The sequence below is a fragment of the Mastigoproctus giganteus genome, chromosome 6, assembly GCF_048544385.1.
Source record: "Mastigoproctus giganteus isolate SK-2022 chromosome 6, ASM4854438v1, whole genome shotgun sequence".
Lineage (NCBI taxonomy): Eukaryota > Metazoa > Arthropoda > Arachnida > Uropygi > Thelyphonidae > Mastigoproctus > Mastigoproctus giganteus.
In genome coordinates, this window is record NC_143580.1 from 43,942,540 (window position 1) to 43,959,593 (window position 17,054).

The 17,054-nt window shown below is 34.8% G+C and overlaps 1 protein-coding gene across 1 annotated transcript in view; it reads left to right on the plus strand.

Annotated features, from left to right (window-relative positions):
- The window catches only part of MED14 (mediator complex subunit 14), a 306,818-nt gene that overhangs the window by 240,296 nt on the left and 49,468 nt on the right, over positions 1-17,054 (plus strand). The window contains exons 26-28 of the mRNA XM_090375928.1: positions 1,416-1,492; positions 6,577-6,694; positions 11,452-11,751. Of these exons, the coding sequence (XP_090232054.1) occupies positions 1,416-1,492; positions 6,577-6,694; positions 11,452-11,751 (495 nt within the window). The remainder of the gene's footprint in view (positions 1-1,415; positions 1,493-6,576; positions 6,695-11,451; positions 11,752-17,054) is intronic.

A 17,054-nucleotide genomic window follows, 5' to 3' on the forward strand; every position in this document is an offset into this window, starting at 1 on the left:
TCATGGTGTTTTACTTTTTCAGACAAAGGGGACTTCAGTTTGTGACAAAAATAGAAACCATCTGTTTAAAACCTCTAAACAGATGGTTTCTTGGTAGATTCATGATGCTGAATGATTTAAAGTTACATATACTGCCCTACTATTAATATCTGGATACACTTCTGTAGATAGTTAGTCACATCCTATCAGAGCAGCATGTATCAGACAACTGTGCAGGCCTTTGAGGATACATTAGTGTAATGGTGAACTACAATTTATGGAGTTAACAGACTTCCAGTGTGGAATGATAATAGGGTGCCACATGAGCAATCGATCTAAGATTTCAATGGCACCGAAGAGTACTAGTTTGACAATTTTCCTTTAGCCAGCAATTCAATTTGTGAACACTACTGCATGGTAGACAAAATATGACTATTGTGACCTGTTTGCCAAAAGTTTCATTTAAAAAAAAAAAAAAAAAAAACTTCTGCACATCAGTCATATGATAAAGAACTCTGCAAAGTATGAGCTTGTACATTACCAAGGTGTCTCTCAACTTGAGCGTAACCCATTTTTGGATCAATCCTATATTCAACACCTAAAGTAGTATGCAGTTCTCTACCTATCATTTAAATATTCGAAATAACTGGAAATGGGACTCATTGGACCAGGAGACCCATATCCAAGATCAAGTGCCCACATTCTTTTGCCCAGTTGAGGCATAGAGTCCTGTGTCGTGGTGTTAGCAATGGGACTCTGGTGGGTCGGTGGCTCCCTTAATCTATTGAGGCTAATGATCACCTGATAGCCTTGGTGGAGACATTTCTGACAGCTCCCTCATTAAAGTCGGCGGTGATTTGTGGCACTGCCACTCTCCGGTTGGCTGAAACAATGCGAGACAGATGTCGACAGCCATGTTCATCCACCACCTTTTTTCACCCACAGCACTGTCCAGGATGAGATGTTATTCCGGAAAGGTGTATTCCTGATATATTCTTGATACTGTCAAATGGGGACAGCGCAATTTCTGTACCACATCCACAATAGCGTGACCTGTGTGTTGGGCACCCGCTATCATTCCTCTTTCGAAGTCAGTTTCAAAGCAGGGTGACAACGTCGCATTGCCCAGGAACCAGGTATCCCAAGAATTCTGTCCTTTCATTGTACATACTGGCACAGTGTTTTAATCTATTTGGTTATCTGAATTTCTCTTGGGTTCAATATATTATGCCTTGGATAATCAAACTGTTTAAACTCAGAAAGCAATAAAATAAATTTAGTTCTCTTGCATCACATGATTCAGAGAAATTTTTGTTCAGTTTGGCCATTTCTTAAACCTATTGAGAATAATTGTTACATGTATTTTAAGTTAAGTATACTTCACTTATTTTTACATAAATTGAAGGGTTTATATTTGTTATTCTTCAATTTTATAGCGTCCTCAGGTGCCAATACAAACCTTTGCTATTCTTCCTCAGTCATCTACGCATATACGAATTGTATATAGAACTATGTATCCTTTTGAAAATATTACTATGTATCTTATTGAAAAAATGTGAAATAACTTTATTTTTGCATTAAAACTTTTATACTAAGTTAAGCATATTTTTTTAACTGTTTAAATGTTGAAAAATGAAATATACCTGCATTTAAAAAAAATTTTTTTTTAGATAGGTTAATTGCATGTTAGTGTTGCAGTGATTCCTATTTTGTGTGTGTGACAGTAATGCCTCTTGGGGTTTTCAAGTGTCAGTATTATTTTATTTTTTTCACCTGTAATAGTTATCATTTAATATTGGAATACTGTATATAAACTAATTTGCCCATAAAAGCCATAGTTGAAAATTATGATTTCTGTTGAAACTGTTACTTCTTAATTGCTATAAGAAACCATGAGCCTTGTGTTACGATTGCTTTGTTCCAAGAGTGATTCTGCCATCATCTCTATCCTGCAGTGAAGATTTACTTTTGCAAGAAAGGAGTAATTGTTTACCTTTGCTTAGTTGAAAAGGCATTGGTGATCATCAATATTGTGAGAGGTGCACAATATGATTTCATATTGGTTACCCTAGTATTAAATTGATCTTACAGATCCATGGATCAGAATGTGATTGCTAATTCATGCAATTCTACCATATGATCACATTCACTAAATTCTTGGTGGTCACTGTAGAAGATTGGCCAGTTTAAAGGAATGTTAGAAATACCTCAATGTCAAGAATGCAATAAATAGCATTACAATAATCTGTGATGAAATCAGTTCCTACTGAAAGAATACTAATGAAGGAAGCTATGGCCTGAATGTCTTGCAGATATTCCTGGATTCCAAGAGGACACACACTTGAAAAAATGCAGAAAAGGATTGTTCAGTTTGCTGTCTTGTGATATTGATGAACTCTTGGTAGCACACGCACTGAGAAGCTCAATGTTCAAGGCCTGGTTCAATTGAGTGAATTCAAGTCCTTAGAAGAGATACCTGATGAAGAGATGGTAAAGAAGAAACTAAGATGTTAATTGGTTTATTCAAGAATGGGAGGGAAAGAGAGAGCTTTTGGTGTGCATCTTTATGCAAAGAGAGAGTGAGTCCTTCCTTGTTGCAGAAAAGAAGATTGATTTCTACCAGTTTTCTTTACTATAAGGAAGTCTTAATGAGAGGGAGAAGGCTAGGATAATGTAATCAACTGTAGATTCATTTTGGAAGGAGAATGATGGTTCTTGATTCTAAATTCCTGGTATGTAGATTAAGGATGACTCACCCTTCAAGGAGTAAATTGATATATTAAAACATGCAATTGTATATTTTAATCAGTAGAGTTATCATTAACCTGCAGTGGTGGGTCACCTGACAGATGACTCTCAAATAACATTCCTGCATTTAACTGTTAATCAATGATTGAAAATCTGAAATTTTTTTCTCCATTCCTAAATATTGGGCAAACTTTTACTGCAATAGTTTCTTAAGTGCATTTCTTACAATTTTCTTTCTGAAATTTTACAAATGAGAACCTCTTGGATGACCTGACACTGTCAGTATTTTCAACCATTTGGCTTTTTGCTTGAGTGGGGTGGTACTGGACAAGTGCTGATGCTGTGTTCATAGTTTTCAGGTTACTTGTGTTTCTTCTCCACTAGTTTAATAAACATCTGTAGCCTTGCCCTAGTTATTTTTGAAAGATTTATTATTGTTTTCATATAGTTAAGATGAGAAAACAAAACCTGATGCTCTCTGAAGATGTCAGCTACACTGTGGGAAGCAAGATGTATAGTTTCAAATTTTGTGTGCTGTGCTGTGCAGCACACCAAATATAAAATAAATTTTAAAATAAACTTGAAAAGTGAAGTAACTAATAGTTTTGAATATATACATATAATTTTTTAAAATTTATTAATATTTGCATAATAACTAGAAATGGATGCATCCGCAAAATTAATGGTCTTTCATACTGTAAAATGCAAGAGAATAAGATATGTTTATTTTGTTTTTAATTTTTTGCAATTAATCTCTCTCTCTCTCTCTAATAACAAAAGGTGTAAAGCACATATCATTGTTAATCACTGCTGCCAAGTTAACAATTGACTGAATGTGGACAAAGTTCCATGTAGATAGAAAAACACATCAGTGAATGAGCATAATGAATATCATAGAAGTCTGTAATGGAAAAAGAGAGTATAAAAAAGCAACGCAAAATGAGAGTTAATTCTGGAGTATAGGGATAACTGGAAGAATACATCAGTATCTAGAGAATTTGATAATATCAATGATAAGTATAGGTTAGTTCAATGGCATCAGTTTAAATTCCTAGCCATTTACCAAAGTACAGTCAGTTCTGCTATAATGTGCAATTTTACAATGCAAATTTGCTCCAATGCGACTGATATATTAGGGAACAATATGAGTATAACACGATTTTCGCATTGGCTCATGTGCAATTTCGTCTGCAAGTAACACCGGGTGAATGTAAAACCTGGCACCAAGCTAAACATAGCGACCTGTGCAGCAATATATACAAGTTTACAAAGCTTAAAAAATGTCAAAAATCAAATGTGTGAGAACAATATTTCCCATTTACTGTCGTTATGTTGGTCGGAGACACTGTTGTCATTCGCTGTATTCACAAAATAACACGTGATATTGTAGGTCAACTCATGTTTTCAGCAGCTCACATTTTTCTGTTCGAACATAAATTTCGCGAGACATGATAGCGTGAGCAGCGAAGCACATTTCTGGAGGTCACTACCATAAAACAAAAACAATTTGCAGTTCCCAGTTTATTGGGCTTTTCAGTTAGCAAAATCTAATTATAAACGGGTAGTAAACTCAGTCTTACTGCATTTGCGATAATACCGATAGCTGGAATTCTGTGAGTTTTTATATCATTATGGTGAAATGTGTTTCGCTTTCCATGAAATCTTCAATCATATAAAAAAAACAAAAATTTCAGAAACTTCTCTTCATTCCTATTTTTTAAGCTTTGTAAACTTGTCTCACTTATGCAATTTGTGCTTGCCATGTTCATTATTATTGATTGCTTATCTTTTTTACTGTTTTAAATTTTACTATCAAAAAAAAAAAAAAAAAAAAAAAAGTCAGTGAAAAGAAATATCAATCAAGCAAACTTCATATTTTGTCAAGGTAAAGAGCTATATTTACTGTAGTATTTATTTATTTATTTATTAGAAATTTAAGATGTTTTAACCTGTGTTAGCAATTTTATTGGGTTTCTAACTTTTTTGGTGCTTAATTACCAGACTGAACATTTTTTTGGAGTGCTCTGCTTCATCCTTATTTTTTCCATAAGCCCTGTTGTTTTTAATTTGCGAAATACCATAACACGGAGATTTTTAGGAACACATGTACCACTTTATAGCAGAATTGATTATAGTTAAATTGGCATCGTTTTAATTATATCTCATGTTGTGTATACCTTCACGAGTTGCCATGGTATTGCACTACCTCGAATAAGTAATGCTTCACCAGTGGAGACAACTAATGTTACTTATTCTCGATAGATACCACCACCCAAATGGCACCGTTTTGAAGCTTATTAGCCTTTCATCGATGGGTGGGCGCAGGTACCCTAGTGTTGTAATAGTGGCAACCCAATTATAAAGTATAACTCCACAAAATATGAGAGATGTCTGATTGTATGCAGTAGTATAGACTATAAAGTATTTTAGGGCAAGAGCCACATGCTACGTGGTAGAATGACTAACGCATAGGTTAGTGCAATAGCATCAGTAGCATTTGTAGCAATAGCATTTGTAGCCATCTACCAAAGTTGCGGTATCTGTCGAGAATAAGTAACATTAGCCTTCTCCACTGGTGGTAGTAGTAGCGGCATGTGATGCAAGAAAGCAGTGTATGAGCTTAAGCAGCATCAGCCAAAAAAAAAAAAATTCACACAACCATTCCCTCTAAATGTTTGTCCAGTTCCTCCTTGAATTTATTTAACCTATCAACTTCCACAACAACAGATGGAAGTTTGTTCCACACAATTAACCACCCGCTGGCTAAAGGAAAATTTCTGCACATCTGTCTTTCCTTAATTTGAATTTATGCCCCCTTAGGTTCGTAATCTGAACAAGTGGAGGGATCCCATCAGAATTCAGCATGCTCAACCCATTCAAGGCCTATACACCTCAATCAGATCACTTCGCAAGTGCCTAGTCTCCAGCCTTTGCAATTTGCAGACCTTAAACCTCTCTTGGTAAGAGGATCCCTTCATTCCCCTCACCAATCTTGTTGCCCTTCTCTGTACACGCTCAAGCAAATCTACATCCTTCCTAAAATGAGGCCTCCAGACCTGTACGCAGTACTCAAGGCGTGGCCTGACCATTGCCTTATACAGAGGGATAATCACCTCCTTTTCCCTGCTAGCAAAATTCCTATATATCATTGACAACACCCCATGACCTGCCCTGGCAGCCTGTCTGCATTGCTCAAAAAACTTCATATCTGACTACACAATTACTCCCAGGTCTTTTTCATTTTCTACCACCTTAAGTGTAAAAAATGAAAAGGGTTACTTATTTGATATAGTGCAATACCATGGCAACTTGTTTTGAAGGTATTCACAATATGAGATATAATTAAAACAATGCCAATTTAACTACTTTGGTAGATGGCTACGAATTAAACTGTCATTGCACTAACCTATACGTTAGTTATTGTACCACGTAGCCTGAGGCTCTTGCCCTAAAATACTTTATAGTCTATACAGTGATGTAAAGGTAATTCCTTTTTTTTTTTTCAAAAAAAAAAAAAAAAAACTGTATGGAGGAGGAGCTATTATAGCTCTTTGGATTATGCAATAAGATATACAATGTATGATAGGAGGAAATGTACAATTGATAGTAGGTTAATCTTTAGACAAAGATGCAATAGAGTTCTGATGAAGATAAGGATGGGAGAAGTTACTGCCAAATGCTTCAGCAAGCAGTCCAGCTTTAGTGTAAGTAGAAGATGGTATAAGGTTATGGTTATCAATTTATCACTAATATTTGGTAAGTAGCTATAATTTTCATAATTTTTTTTATGATTTAAATTACATAATACACATAGTCATGTCCCAAAAGAAGTAACTTAACTGTATATAGGTATTGTCTTGACGTGCAGTGTCGCCCTGAAGGATTATTAGCAATTAGAGATGGAGCATATAGTGTTTTTGACAAAGGAAAAGCAGTTGAAGAATTTACCCTTGTACAGGGTTTGAAGGTGAGTAAAAAATATCATATATAATTTTTAGTAATTCATATATTCTAAGAGTTTAGTGGTGTGGGAAATTCAATTGAAAATGTTCTAATAATTGTTTTGCTTCACGTGGAAATTTATTCACTGTAAATCAGAGAACCAAATCGGTACAGAATGTATTAATTGATTTGCTACATTCTGGATTGACTTTGAAATCCTGTCTTCAGGAAAGAAAAATATTTAGGAACTATACTTAAACTACAATTGTCATTTATTCCTCTAACAGTGATATCAGAAAAACATATGCATGTCATATATACATACACACACACACTTTGTATAACATTCAATATATCTTCTTGAAATAAAAGCAAGAATAAAACAATCTGAAATAAAATTAGTTGTAGGCTCTGTAATGTTATTCGTTATTTTTACACTGATTTAAATAATTTCTTTTTTCTGATTAAAATTGATTGTCTCAAAACCATGTTACACGCAGTGGACACAAAACATATAGTAGTGAGAGATCTGATTTTTTTTTATGGCTATACCTTCTTTAGTTCAAATGCTATCAATAATGCAGATCAAGAGTCAAAACCACCTTTTTTTTTTAGCTTTCTTTATACTTCAGTGCACCCATTCCAGATTAAAAATCAAATTACTTGCAAATATTTGGGACTATATCTTGGACTGTATACAGTGGGGGAAAAAAAAAAAAAAAACATTCATTAAGCAACTTCATCTTGCACCTACAAAATACAAATGAATTAACTCATTAAGCCCTGGCAATTTGAGATTTTATCATTCTTCTTATTTGTTGTTTCCCAGGTTGTCATTGAAAATGTCCCTTACGCTCCTCTGATTTTCTTGGTGAGCAGCATCTTTCGACTGATTCTGAATGACATGGATAATATCCTCTTTCTAGTTGTCATTAATGTGGGCAGTATGCTTGAACCTGCTAATATCATGCTTAGTTGCAGAGAAGTAGAAAATTAAGTGTGATATTATGAGTGGCATGGACAGTATGTTAATCCTTGACTAAATACACAGTGTGTTCTCAGCTAACCAAATGTATGCTAACCAAACATTAATTTCACATAGATAGTCCCAAATATTTGTAAGTACTTTGATTTTTAATGTGTATATTCTTCATCAATCCATATTTTCAAGTCTTTCTATTTCTTCCATTATGTACATGAGTGGAAATAATTGTCTGCTCAAACCCATTTTCACGTTTCATAATTTTCTCTTTATCATTCACTATTGTACTTATTGTTGAGTGAACTAATCCTCACTTGTGGCCAATAGATGCCATATGTTCACCACTTTCAGCTCTTATTCTTTTATTTTTCAACCCACCAGTTCCAGGAGCACCCTCACTTTGTTTTCTCTTTTCACTCATCTCAGCCACAAGTTAAAAAGCACATATGCAAGTTACTTTTAGGCTAAAGCTATGAAAACTGAGAATGCATAAACACAACAGCCATACTTGAGATTGCTAAAATGATATGGAATGTGAAACCAAAATCATTGGTTTAACTTTGCTTTCAAATTTATAAGGCACATTTGCTTCTAATCTCATAAATAAATAAATTTTCTGTTTATACTCCATGATGATAGCAGAGATCAGAGAAGTCTGCAATTAACTGTAACCATTTCAAGGATAATGTGTGTCAAAATAACAAGTGTGTCAAAAGTGTGAAACTACATAACTGCAGATATATGTACTTATATCAGGCAAAGGGTATCAATATGGAAGTATGTATTATCATCGGATGCATGTTAACTGGGTATAAGGTGTATTGAATCAGTTTTAAGAGGTATAGGCTGGTTAGAACTGGTTCTGAGTGGCATGGCCACTGTCCTCAGACTAGTCATGTTGCTGTAGATAATGTAAGAGTGTCTCATGAATTTACTGATAGATGGATGGAATATGTGTAGTTGACTAAGTTGCTGTTTACTGTGGAGGAATTTCTGGGAGCTTTATTGTACTGAAATTTGAATTGAAGAAACTAGAAGAAACCTGCCCCCCCCCACTCTGCTTGATATGAAACAATTCAGAGAAGCTCTGGAAGGGTTTTTCTGCTAAGTTGGCAGCTTGCAGAATAGATAACTTGTCAGTTTAAAGGATGGTGTCTTTAAAGAGCATATCCTCTTCAGATTAAATTTTTTCACAAACATTTTATAAAATGGGCTTCTTCAAATGCCCTTCAGTCATGTGAAGGATTAGTTTAAGTGGGGGGAGATTACAGCTTAGAAATCTCAGTTGCTGCTAATAATTTGGAACAAGGTTGACCAAGGCATTACATGGTTAACTATCTTTCAGATTAATAATTATGAAATAAACACTCAGTGACTAAAATGCTACATTTCATCATTCAGGCAATACTCCCTTACTGCTGCTGGAGATCACTTATTGAGACATTCTATCTCAGTTAATAGTTAATCTCTGGCACCTTTTAGCTTTGCATTTGTAAGGCCTGATGATAGTGATAAAATGTGTAGTAAGCAAACTCTTCATTTAATGGACCTCTGCTTAACGGACTTCTGAAAAAACATTCAGCATCCAACAAATCAGGCTTTCCATCTGTACAGAGCCCAGTGATGTAACTGCCTCAGTCGAATTTTATTTACAGTTAACATTTTAATTCACAGTAAAGCAAAATTAACTCACAGCAAATGAAGAGGATGGTCCTGCTTTCATTTGTTATTATACTATTAGTAATAAGATAGAAAAACTGAAATACTATGTGAAATAATATTAAGGCTATTTACAGTTATTTAAACTTATCTTTATTTCCAGAATTAGTAGAATGTTTCAGTTTATTGTTTCTGCTACCATTTATTATTACAGATGTGAAACCATTTATCTGACTCCCTGAAAACTTATGTTTTTGAAAATGATTAAATTCCAGATCTACTGAAAGTCATAATCTGAAATTGGCACACATTTGTGATTCTTCTGGTCACCACTATAGATGCTTGCCTAACACTAAACAAATACAGGGCAAAGAATGTCTTGCTCAAGGTATGAAGCAGAATGAGTGTAAGGAATATGCAAATGATTAGACCATCCCTTTCATAAATGCCTTGATTTAAAAACAAAACTTAATCTAAGGAGGGTGCTCATTAGCATGTGCATTTGACATTTGGGTGCTTTTGTGAACCTCTGATATGGTATTAGTCAGATTTTGATGAAGTCTGCATCTATTTGCAGAATTCCAAAACGGGCTACTTTGGAGTTATATTAGCAAGATTTTCCTGGTAATAACCAAGCTATTTTTCTCTAGCAAGACCCATTTGTAGTATTTTTAAGAAGCAGAAATTGTATATGAACACTGCCATAATGACATGTATGCATAAACATGGTAAAATTGCCACAAATGTGTGGCTGATCAATAGTTCATCTATCACAATGTGTCTGCCTTCATTTGTTCTCACTGGTGTGTAATAATTGTGATTGACAGCAAAGATGGTACTTACTAATTATTGACAGGGAAGGATAGTGTTTTGGCTTGTATCACTACACTACTGATTGTCAGCAACATGGAAACTCCAGAATGGCCACAAAGAGTTAGAATTGGTATCCTGTACATTTTCTTTGAAAATAAATCTTTATTGCTTTCTGAATTGAGGGCAGGTATTATCCCTCAGTGTCCATTGCATTTGGAAATGAAAAATTGTCAGAACAAAGTTTGTTTGTTTGGCTAACTGTGAACAGTCATAGAAAGCCTTTCCCACATGTTTATACAGCTATATTCATTACTTTTGCCTTTTTAATTGTATATTTAATTGCTGTTTAATATTTTAATAAGTAAAGGTATCTGAACGCAGCTGTTGAAAACTTTGTCTCCAAATGCTGATTCATAGCATTAAATTGTGCAGTTAGCCTGTGATGTACTATAGAGTATGCATACCCCAAGCTTAAAAGATAAATGATTTGATACCTGAAGTAGCTAAAATTCCTTTCATTTTGTAATGCATAAGCTTCATTTAAGATGTGCTATATTTAAAAATAAAAAAAATCTCATTTATACTCTGGCACAACTACCAGGTCAGAGAGTTTACAGTAATCATGAATATAATTTAATTGTATTTAGCAATCACGGGATTGAACCTTGTAGCAATTTTTTGAAAGAGAGAGTGTAATACAGAAATTTTCTATGCCTATGTAAGGAATCAAAATTGTGTCATTTTTATTTGTAAAGAAACTCTCTCAGTTTTCATAATTTTCAATAGGCCAAAATAACATTAGCTGCCCTATCCTTTCAAGGTTCTTACTTCATGCACTGCATTTCAGCTTATATTAAACAACATCATTACTGCTGTTTGTCAGAGAATTTGTCACTGTATATAGCCACTATCTAAAAAGGAACCAGAAAGTCCCATGTGAGATGATACATTCTTGTGATAGCAGAGTATCATCCCATATAAATCACAGTTTCTTTTGACAATATCATTAATTTAAAACTGGTCCATTACCAAAGCAACTCATGGTGAACAAATTTTATTGTGTTGAGTGTTAAGACCATTGCATTTACTGTACAGGTTGGAATTCTTCAAAAACATAAGGATGAGTAATTGCTCCTACTTTAATTTTTGAAAGGCCAAAATAGTTTAGCTATTTCATAATTTCAAAGTTTTAATTATTTTTGCTTTATTTTGTGAATTTTAAATATTGTTTTTTAGTTTCTGAATTATATTAATAATATGTAATTCAGGAACTTAAAAATATATTTTCTATCATGTAATTAAAATTATTTCTTTTAAATATGTTTCAGGCTTTCTTAAGCAAATTTGTTGATGACTCTGCTAGCCATCATCGAAGAAGATCCCAATCAGAAGATGACAATCCTCTCTCTCCTGTTACAACTTTGGAGTCATTAGATACATTTCTGACATCCAGTGGTCAGCTGAAACCAGGTTCCCCAGCACAACGGGGCAGTCAGGAAGGAGCAACTTCTTCTGGTGGAACATCAGGAGTTGGTTCTGGGGGACTTCGTTTCCATCTTCCCATGACACCACCATCAGGGTCCAATCCTCATACTCCTGCATCACCACATACTTCAGTTTTGTCCCAGGTATATTTTCACCAGCAAAGTTGGTATTTTTATTTTATTTTTTAAGTATTAGGATCAGATTTAAAACAATAGTACAACCAAGGAAAATGTGGAGTAGCAGTCATACAGATAATCTCATTTGCCATTGTTGTAATGCCAAACAACACAAGACTGAGAATGGCCAAAGTTGTAATCTGAGATACCTGGAGAACAACAGACGTGAACTGTGTATTTTGCAGAGTTGTTAGTGAGGAAGAATTCTAGAGTATTTGGATTATCTGGTATTCTGGTAAATAAATAAACGAATAAATTGTGTAAGGTTATTAGTAAAGGGCAGATTATGCAATGCAGATTTCATTTTTAAAATCATTATTTGAACAAAAATACATAACTCGGTGTATTTTTCAAACAGCATATTTCTTCTTTGATTACAAAGGGAGACAAATGATTCTCTGCAAACACCTTTAGAGGGATAGGTCAAATTTAAATATCAATGCTGATTTATACGTATATCACTACCTTCCAAAAACAAAATGAAAACTGCTGCTTTAGTTTCATTTTGACAATTTAATTTACTACTCCAAGACAGTTGCTTCTTTGGAGTGTTGAACCTGTTTGGCAAAATATTTTATCCTTTTTTTTTTTTATTGTCAAATCATATCTGAAGAAGATAGTATCCCTTCTTTTCTCTTTTAGGGTAATGGGCAAGAGGAAAGAGTGACTTTATAAAAGGTGGATGAGTAATATTTTGAGGTTTATTCAAAAGAATTGAACTCTAATTTAAAAAATTCCAGTTGAATCAAAAAATCTTAAGAAATAGCTGCTCACACAACTTCAGGTGAATAAAAATAGAATGTTTCATTATCTGTTGTCTCATATTAAGCCTGTCTTTCCTAAATCTTTGTAATCTGTGTTGAGCTCTGATTTTTAGTAACATTCCATTGAAAAAACTGTAATCTGTCTTTCTGTTCATTCTTATATTGATACTATGTTAATCAGTCAATTGTTGATAAATACATCCTCCACAAAATTTGCATAGGTTTTCTGTATAACACAACAATGTAATCAGTTTGCCAAGGCATAACTGATGATTTTGAATGGCTAGCAGTAATCTAAACTATGCAGGTAGCAAACATGATTGTAGAGAGAATTGTGTGCTGCAGGAGTGTATAAGCCTCTTCTCTTCCTCCTCCCCCCCCCTGCTAAATGATGGAATGAGCAGCATAATGCAACATTCATTTGATTAGTGACTATTGATTCTCCTAAACTTTTATGGCCTAATATTGGAGTTGTGGAAAAAGTGCTGATGATCACAACTGTTGCCACTCCATGCATGGCGAATGCAGCAAAAGCACTGGAACTGAATTCTGAATTTGATTTACATAAAAGTTGTTTAGCACATACTCTGCATTGCTGAGGAGATAAGATGTGTGAACTGTATGAATAATTTGATATTGTTTATCGAAATAATTTTCCTACAGTCTTCTGCATGCAGAAAAGAATAAAACTTTACCCTGGAATTCTTTCTAGGTCTGTCCAGATGGAGTACTTGGCTTGAAGTTACTTCATTAGCACTTTATGTAAAAGTGATAGTTTTTCATTTTGATGTATATACATCTTGAAGGAAGTATCAAATTCAAATACACAATACAACTTCTTTCAACTGTTGGTAATTTATTTTTCCTGTTTAGTCAGTATCAAAACTCTTGAGACATCATTGCTTCTTGACATGATTCTTTACTTGCTATGGTCACAATAATAACCTACAGTCAAGAATCATTGCTTCTTGACATGATTCTTTACTTGCTATGGTCACAATAATAACCTACAGTCAAGATGAATGCAGAACTAAATTTCAAGAAAAGATGTAGAAAGTCATTTCCAGCAATCCTGGAGTGGTGGTGCCAGTCAGAATTACATCAATTCATTTCTTCCTTCTGGTGTTTCCCTATTATTAGTATCATGCTTCAAAGACTGTCCAGACTGTTTACTATTTATATTGATCTTTCCCTGCTTATGTATTAATTCTATCTAGGAAACTCTAGTATTGTCAAAGTGATGAAAGGAAGCAAAGCATATACAGCATCAGCAAAATAAAAATCTACTTGATTTTCCTATTCCTAATAATCTTCTACCCACTTCCACAACACTATGTGAAGGTTTGTTCCAATAACCATTAGAACAGTTAACTCTTTGGGTGAATGGCAAATTTTTGCACTTTACTTCTGCATGTATTTATGACGCTTTGTTATTATGCTTTGAAAAAGAGTGAAGATGCCATCAGCATTTAATTTATTTGACCCTTTAAAAACTTTATCCACTTCAGTTTAGTCACCACATAATTCGTAGTTTCCAGATGCCACAATTTACACTCCCCCCCCCATCTTTCTTGGTAAGAATATCTTGCATTTCCCCCAACTAATTTTGTTCTTCTTTGCATACTTTCTAACAGTTTTATGTCCTACCTAAAATAAGGTTTCCAAACTTGTGTGTAGTATTCCAGATGTCACCAAACCATTACTTTATGCCATATGATAATCACATCTTTATCCCTGCTGACAAAGTTCTTGCATATCATTGATAGAACCCAGTGAGCTGTCTTTGCACTATCTATACTGCTCAGAGAACCTTGGACTGTAGATTCCCCCCACCCTCAATCAACTAGTCTGAGTATGGGGCTATCCAGATGCAGTACATCGCATTTTCCAGTGTTGAATCGCAATTTCTATTTTTCAGCCATTCTTGATGTAGCATACTCTGATTAATGTCATTAACCACCCTGCCACACTTCAGCAAACTAGACATCAAACTTGAAATACCTACATGAATATTATTAAGAGAAATTTGAACTCCTTTTTAAACAGTAAGGGGACCAAATTCCAAACTCTGTGATACTCACTCGTAACATTAGTCCATGAAGGGCAGTGGCTATTTATAACCACTCTTTGTCGACTAGCATGCAACCGTTCCTATATAAAGGGATTCCTTTCCATCCCACTTAACCGTCCCTTTATAAATACTCCAATTGTTTATGAGAAGACCTATACATAGTTCTTATCATGGCTGTAAAGTCAGGGGTTAATAAATGTTCTCTTTATACTTTAGCAAAACCACATTGGTCAAAGGAGTTTACAGCTGATTATTTTTGACAAGAATACAATCAACAACTGTATTTAGCAGTCACATGGGTTAAAAACGTGGACAGCTGAAATGTTTGTGTGCGCTGTCATGCATGTTGATCACTCAGCGCGCTGTAATACTCACATGTTGATCAGGCCCACTTGGCTATGTCAAGCCTTTAACCACAATAGTAACTTGTCTCTAATGCCACATTACTCCGATTTATACAACAACCATTCCTTTGGAACAATTATCAAAGGCTTTATTGAAATATAAGTATATGATGTCTAGATTATTCTTTCATTCACTTCCTTTTGGATGACCTCATAATAGCTAATCAGATTAGTCAGGTATGAACTTCCTTGAACAAATCCTTATTGTGGTTGCCTTTTAGCCCCACTCCTATCAAAAATGATCTTGAATTACTTTAACCATTGACTCCATTATTTTCCCTGGCACAGAAATCAAACTTAGAGGTCTGTTGTTGTCACACACTTAATCCTTAAACATCTTCATCTGTAGAGACTAAATCAAAGAATGTTCTCAGTATTATACCCCTTTGACTACCTCTTTTGCTTTCGTTTTTAATATAATTAGATAGATTCCATCAACCCCAGGTACTTGGTTTATTTCTGTCTGCAGCAGTTTCTCTTCCAGCTTCCTTTCGGTTATCACAAAATCATTTACTCATGTTAAATACTCTGTCAGTATTAGATGTGAATGTGAATAAACTAATTACTCAATTTGCCAGCAGCAACCTGTAAAGTATCATTAATAGTTATGCTTTTCTTCATATCAAGTGGACAAATGTGATTCATCCCTTTCTTTCTAGTAACATAAGCAAAGAATTCCTTGCTACTTTCTTTTTTTTTTTTTTTTTTTCTCTCTCTCACTGTTAGCTGAAGGCTTCTCATCTACCTTAGCATGCCTAACTCTGCTGAGTAACTTGATTACAGACTAATTTATAATTGCTTTAGCATTCTATGTTCACTGACAATTTATAATTAATACACATGTTTTTATTCTCTGCCACTATATTCATCAGTTCATCCGTTGCAAACAAATAAGCAAAAGAATAATATGCAGTGCGTGTAAGAAGAAATGTGAAAGTAGATGTAACATTTCTACAGGGATGGGATACCCTTAAATAGAAAAGGTGCAAGAATATTTGCTGATGCTATCGAGGCAGTGTCATGTGGGTCGGAAAACTGCTAGCTTGGGAGGAATTCACAGACTAAAAGGTTAAAAGTAGCCACAGGCAGAGGTGAAGGTGATTCTTGCACAACTTCTATTAGAATAAGTAGCGACCTGGTGCGAGGGTGTGCTGGGGGTTTTAAGGACTGATGGCAGTCATCGTGAAACAGGTGGGTTGAATAGGAATAGGTGCATGTATGCTTGCATGTATACCAATGCTAGAAGTATAGTAAATAAATTTGATGAATTTGAAGTGTTGGTCAAGACATCAAATACGGATATTGTTGGGATATCAGAGACGTGGTGTCACACAGCTATAGGCAGTGCAGAGTTGGAAATTGGGGAGTATAATGTGTATAGGAAGGGAGGAGGGGTTATGCTGTTAGTTAAGAAACATAAAATCTAAGGAAGTGCATCCAGTTGATGCTGGTGGACAATGCAGTGTTGAGTCTGTTTGGTGTGAAATAAGCACTGGGAAAGGAAAAATTAGAGTAGGTGTATGTTATAGGCCTAATGACTCGAATGAGTACAATGAACAATTGTACAGAGAAATAGAGTGGGCTAGTAAATCGGAATGTCTTATAATGGGGGATTTTAACTTCCCAGATATTGACTGGAACTTGTGGATTGGTCACTCACACACTAGTCAGACTTTTGTGGATTTATTGGATGATTGTTTTCTGCAGCAGCATGTTCGAGAGGCAACCAGAGAAAGTAATACTCTTGATCTGGTTATCAGCAGTGATCATTCTTGTATTAAGAATTTGCAGATAAAGGAACCACTAGGTGGCAGTGATCACAGTGTACTGATGTGGGATTTACTTAAAGATTTAATTACCATCAGGGGTAAAGGAAAGAGTTTTTGCTTCCGTAAAGGTGAGTACAGTGGTCTCAGACAGTTTTTAAATTCTGTATAGTGGAATCAACTGACGATGTGACCAACAGTAAACTCTAAGTGGGAAGCATTCAAGGAATTAATCATGGAAGCTACTAAAATTTTTATACCTATT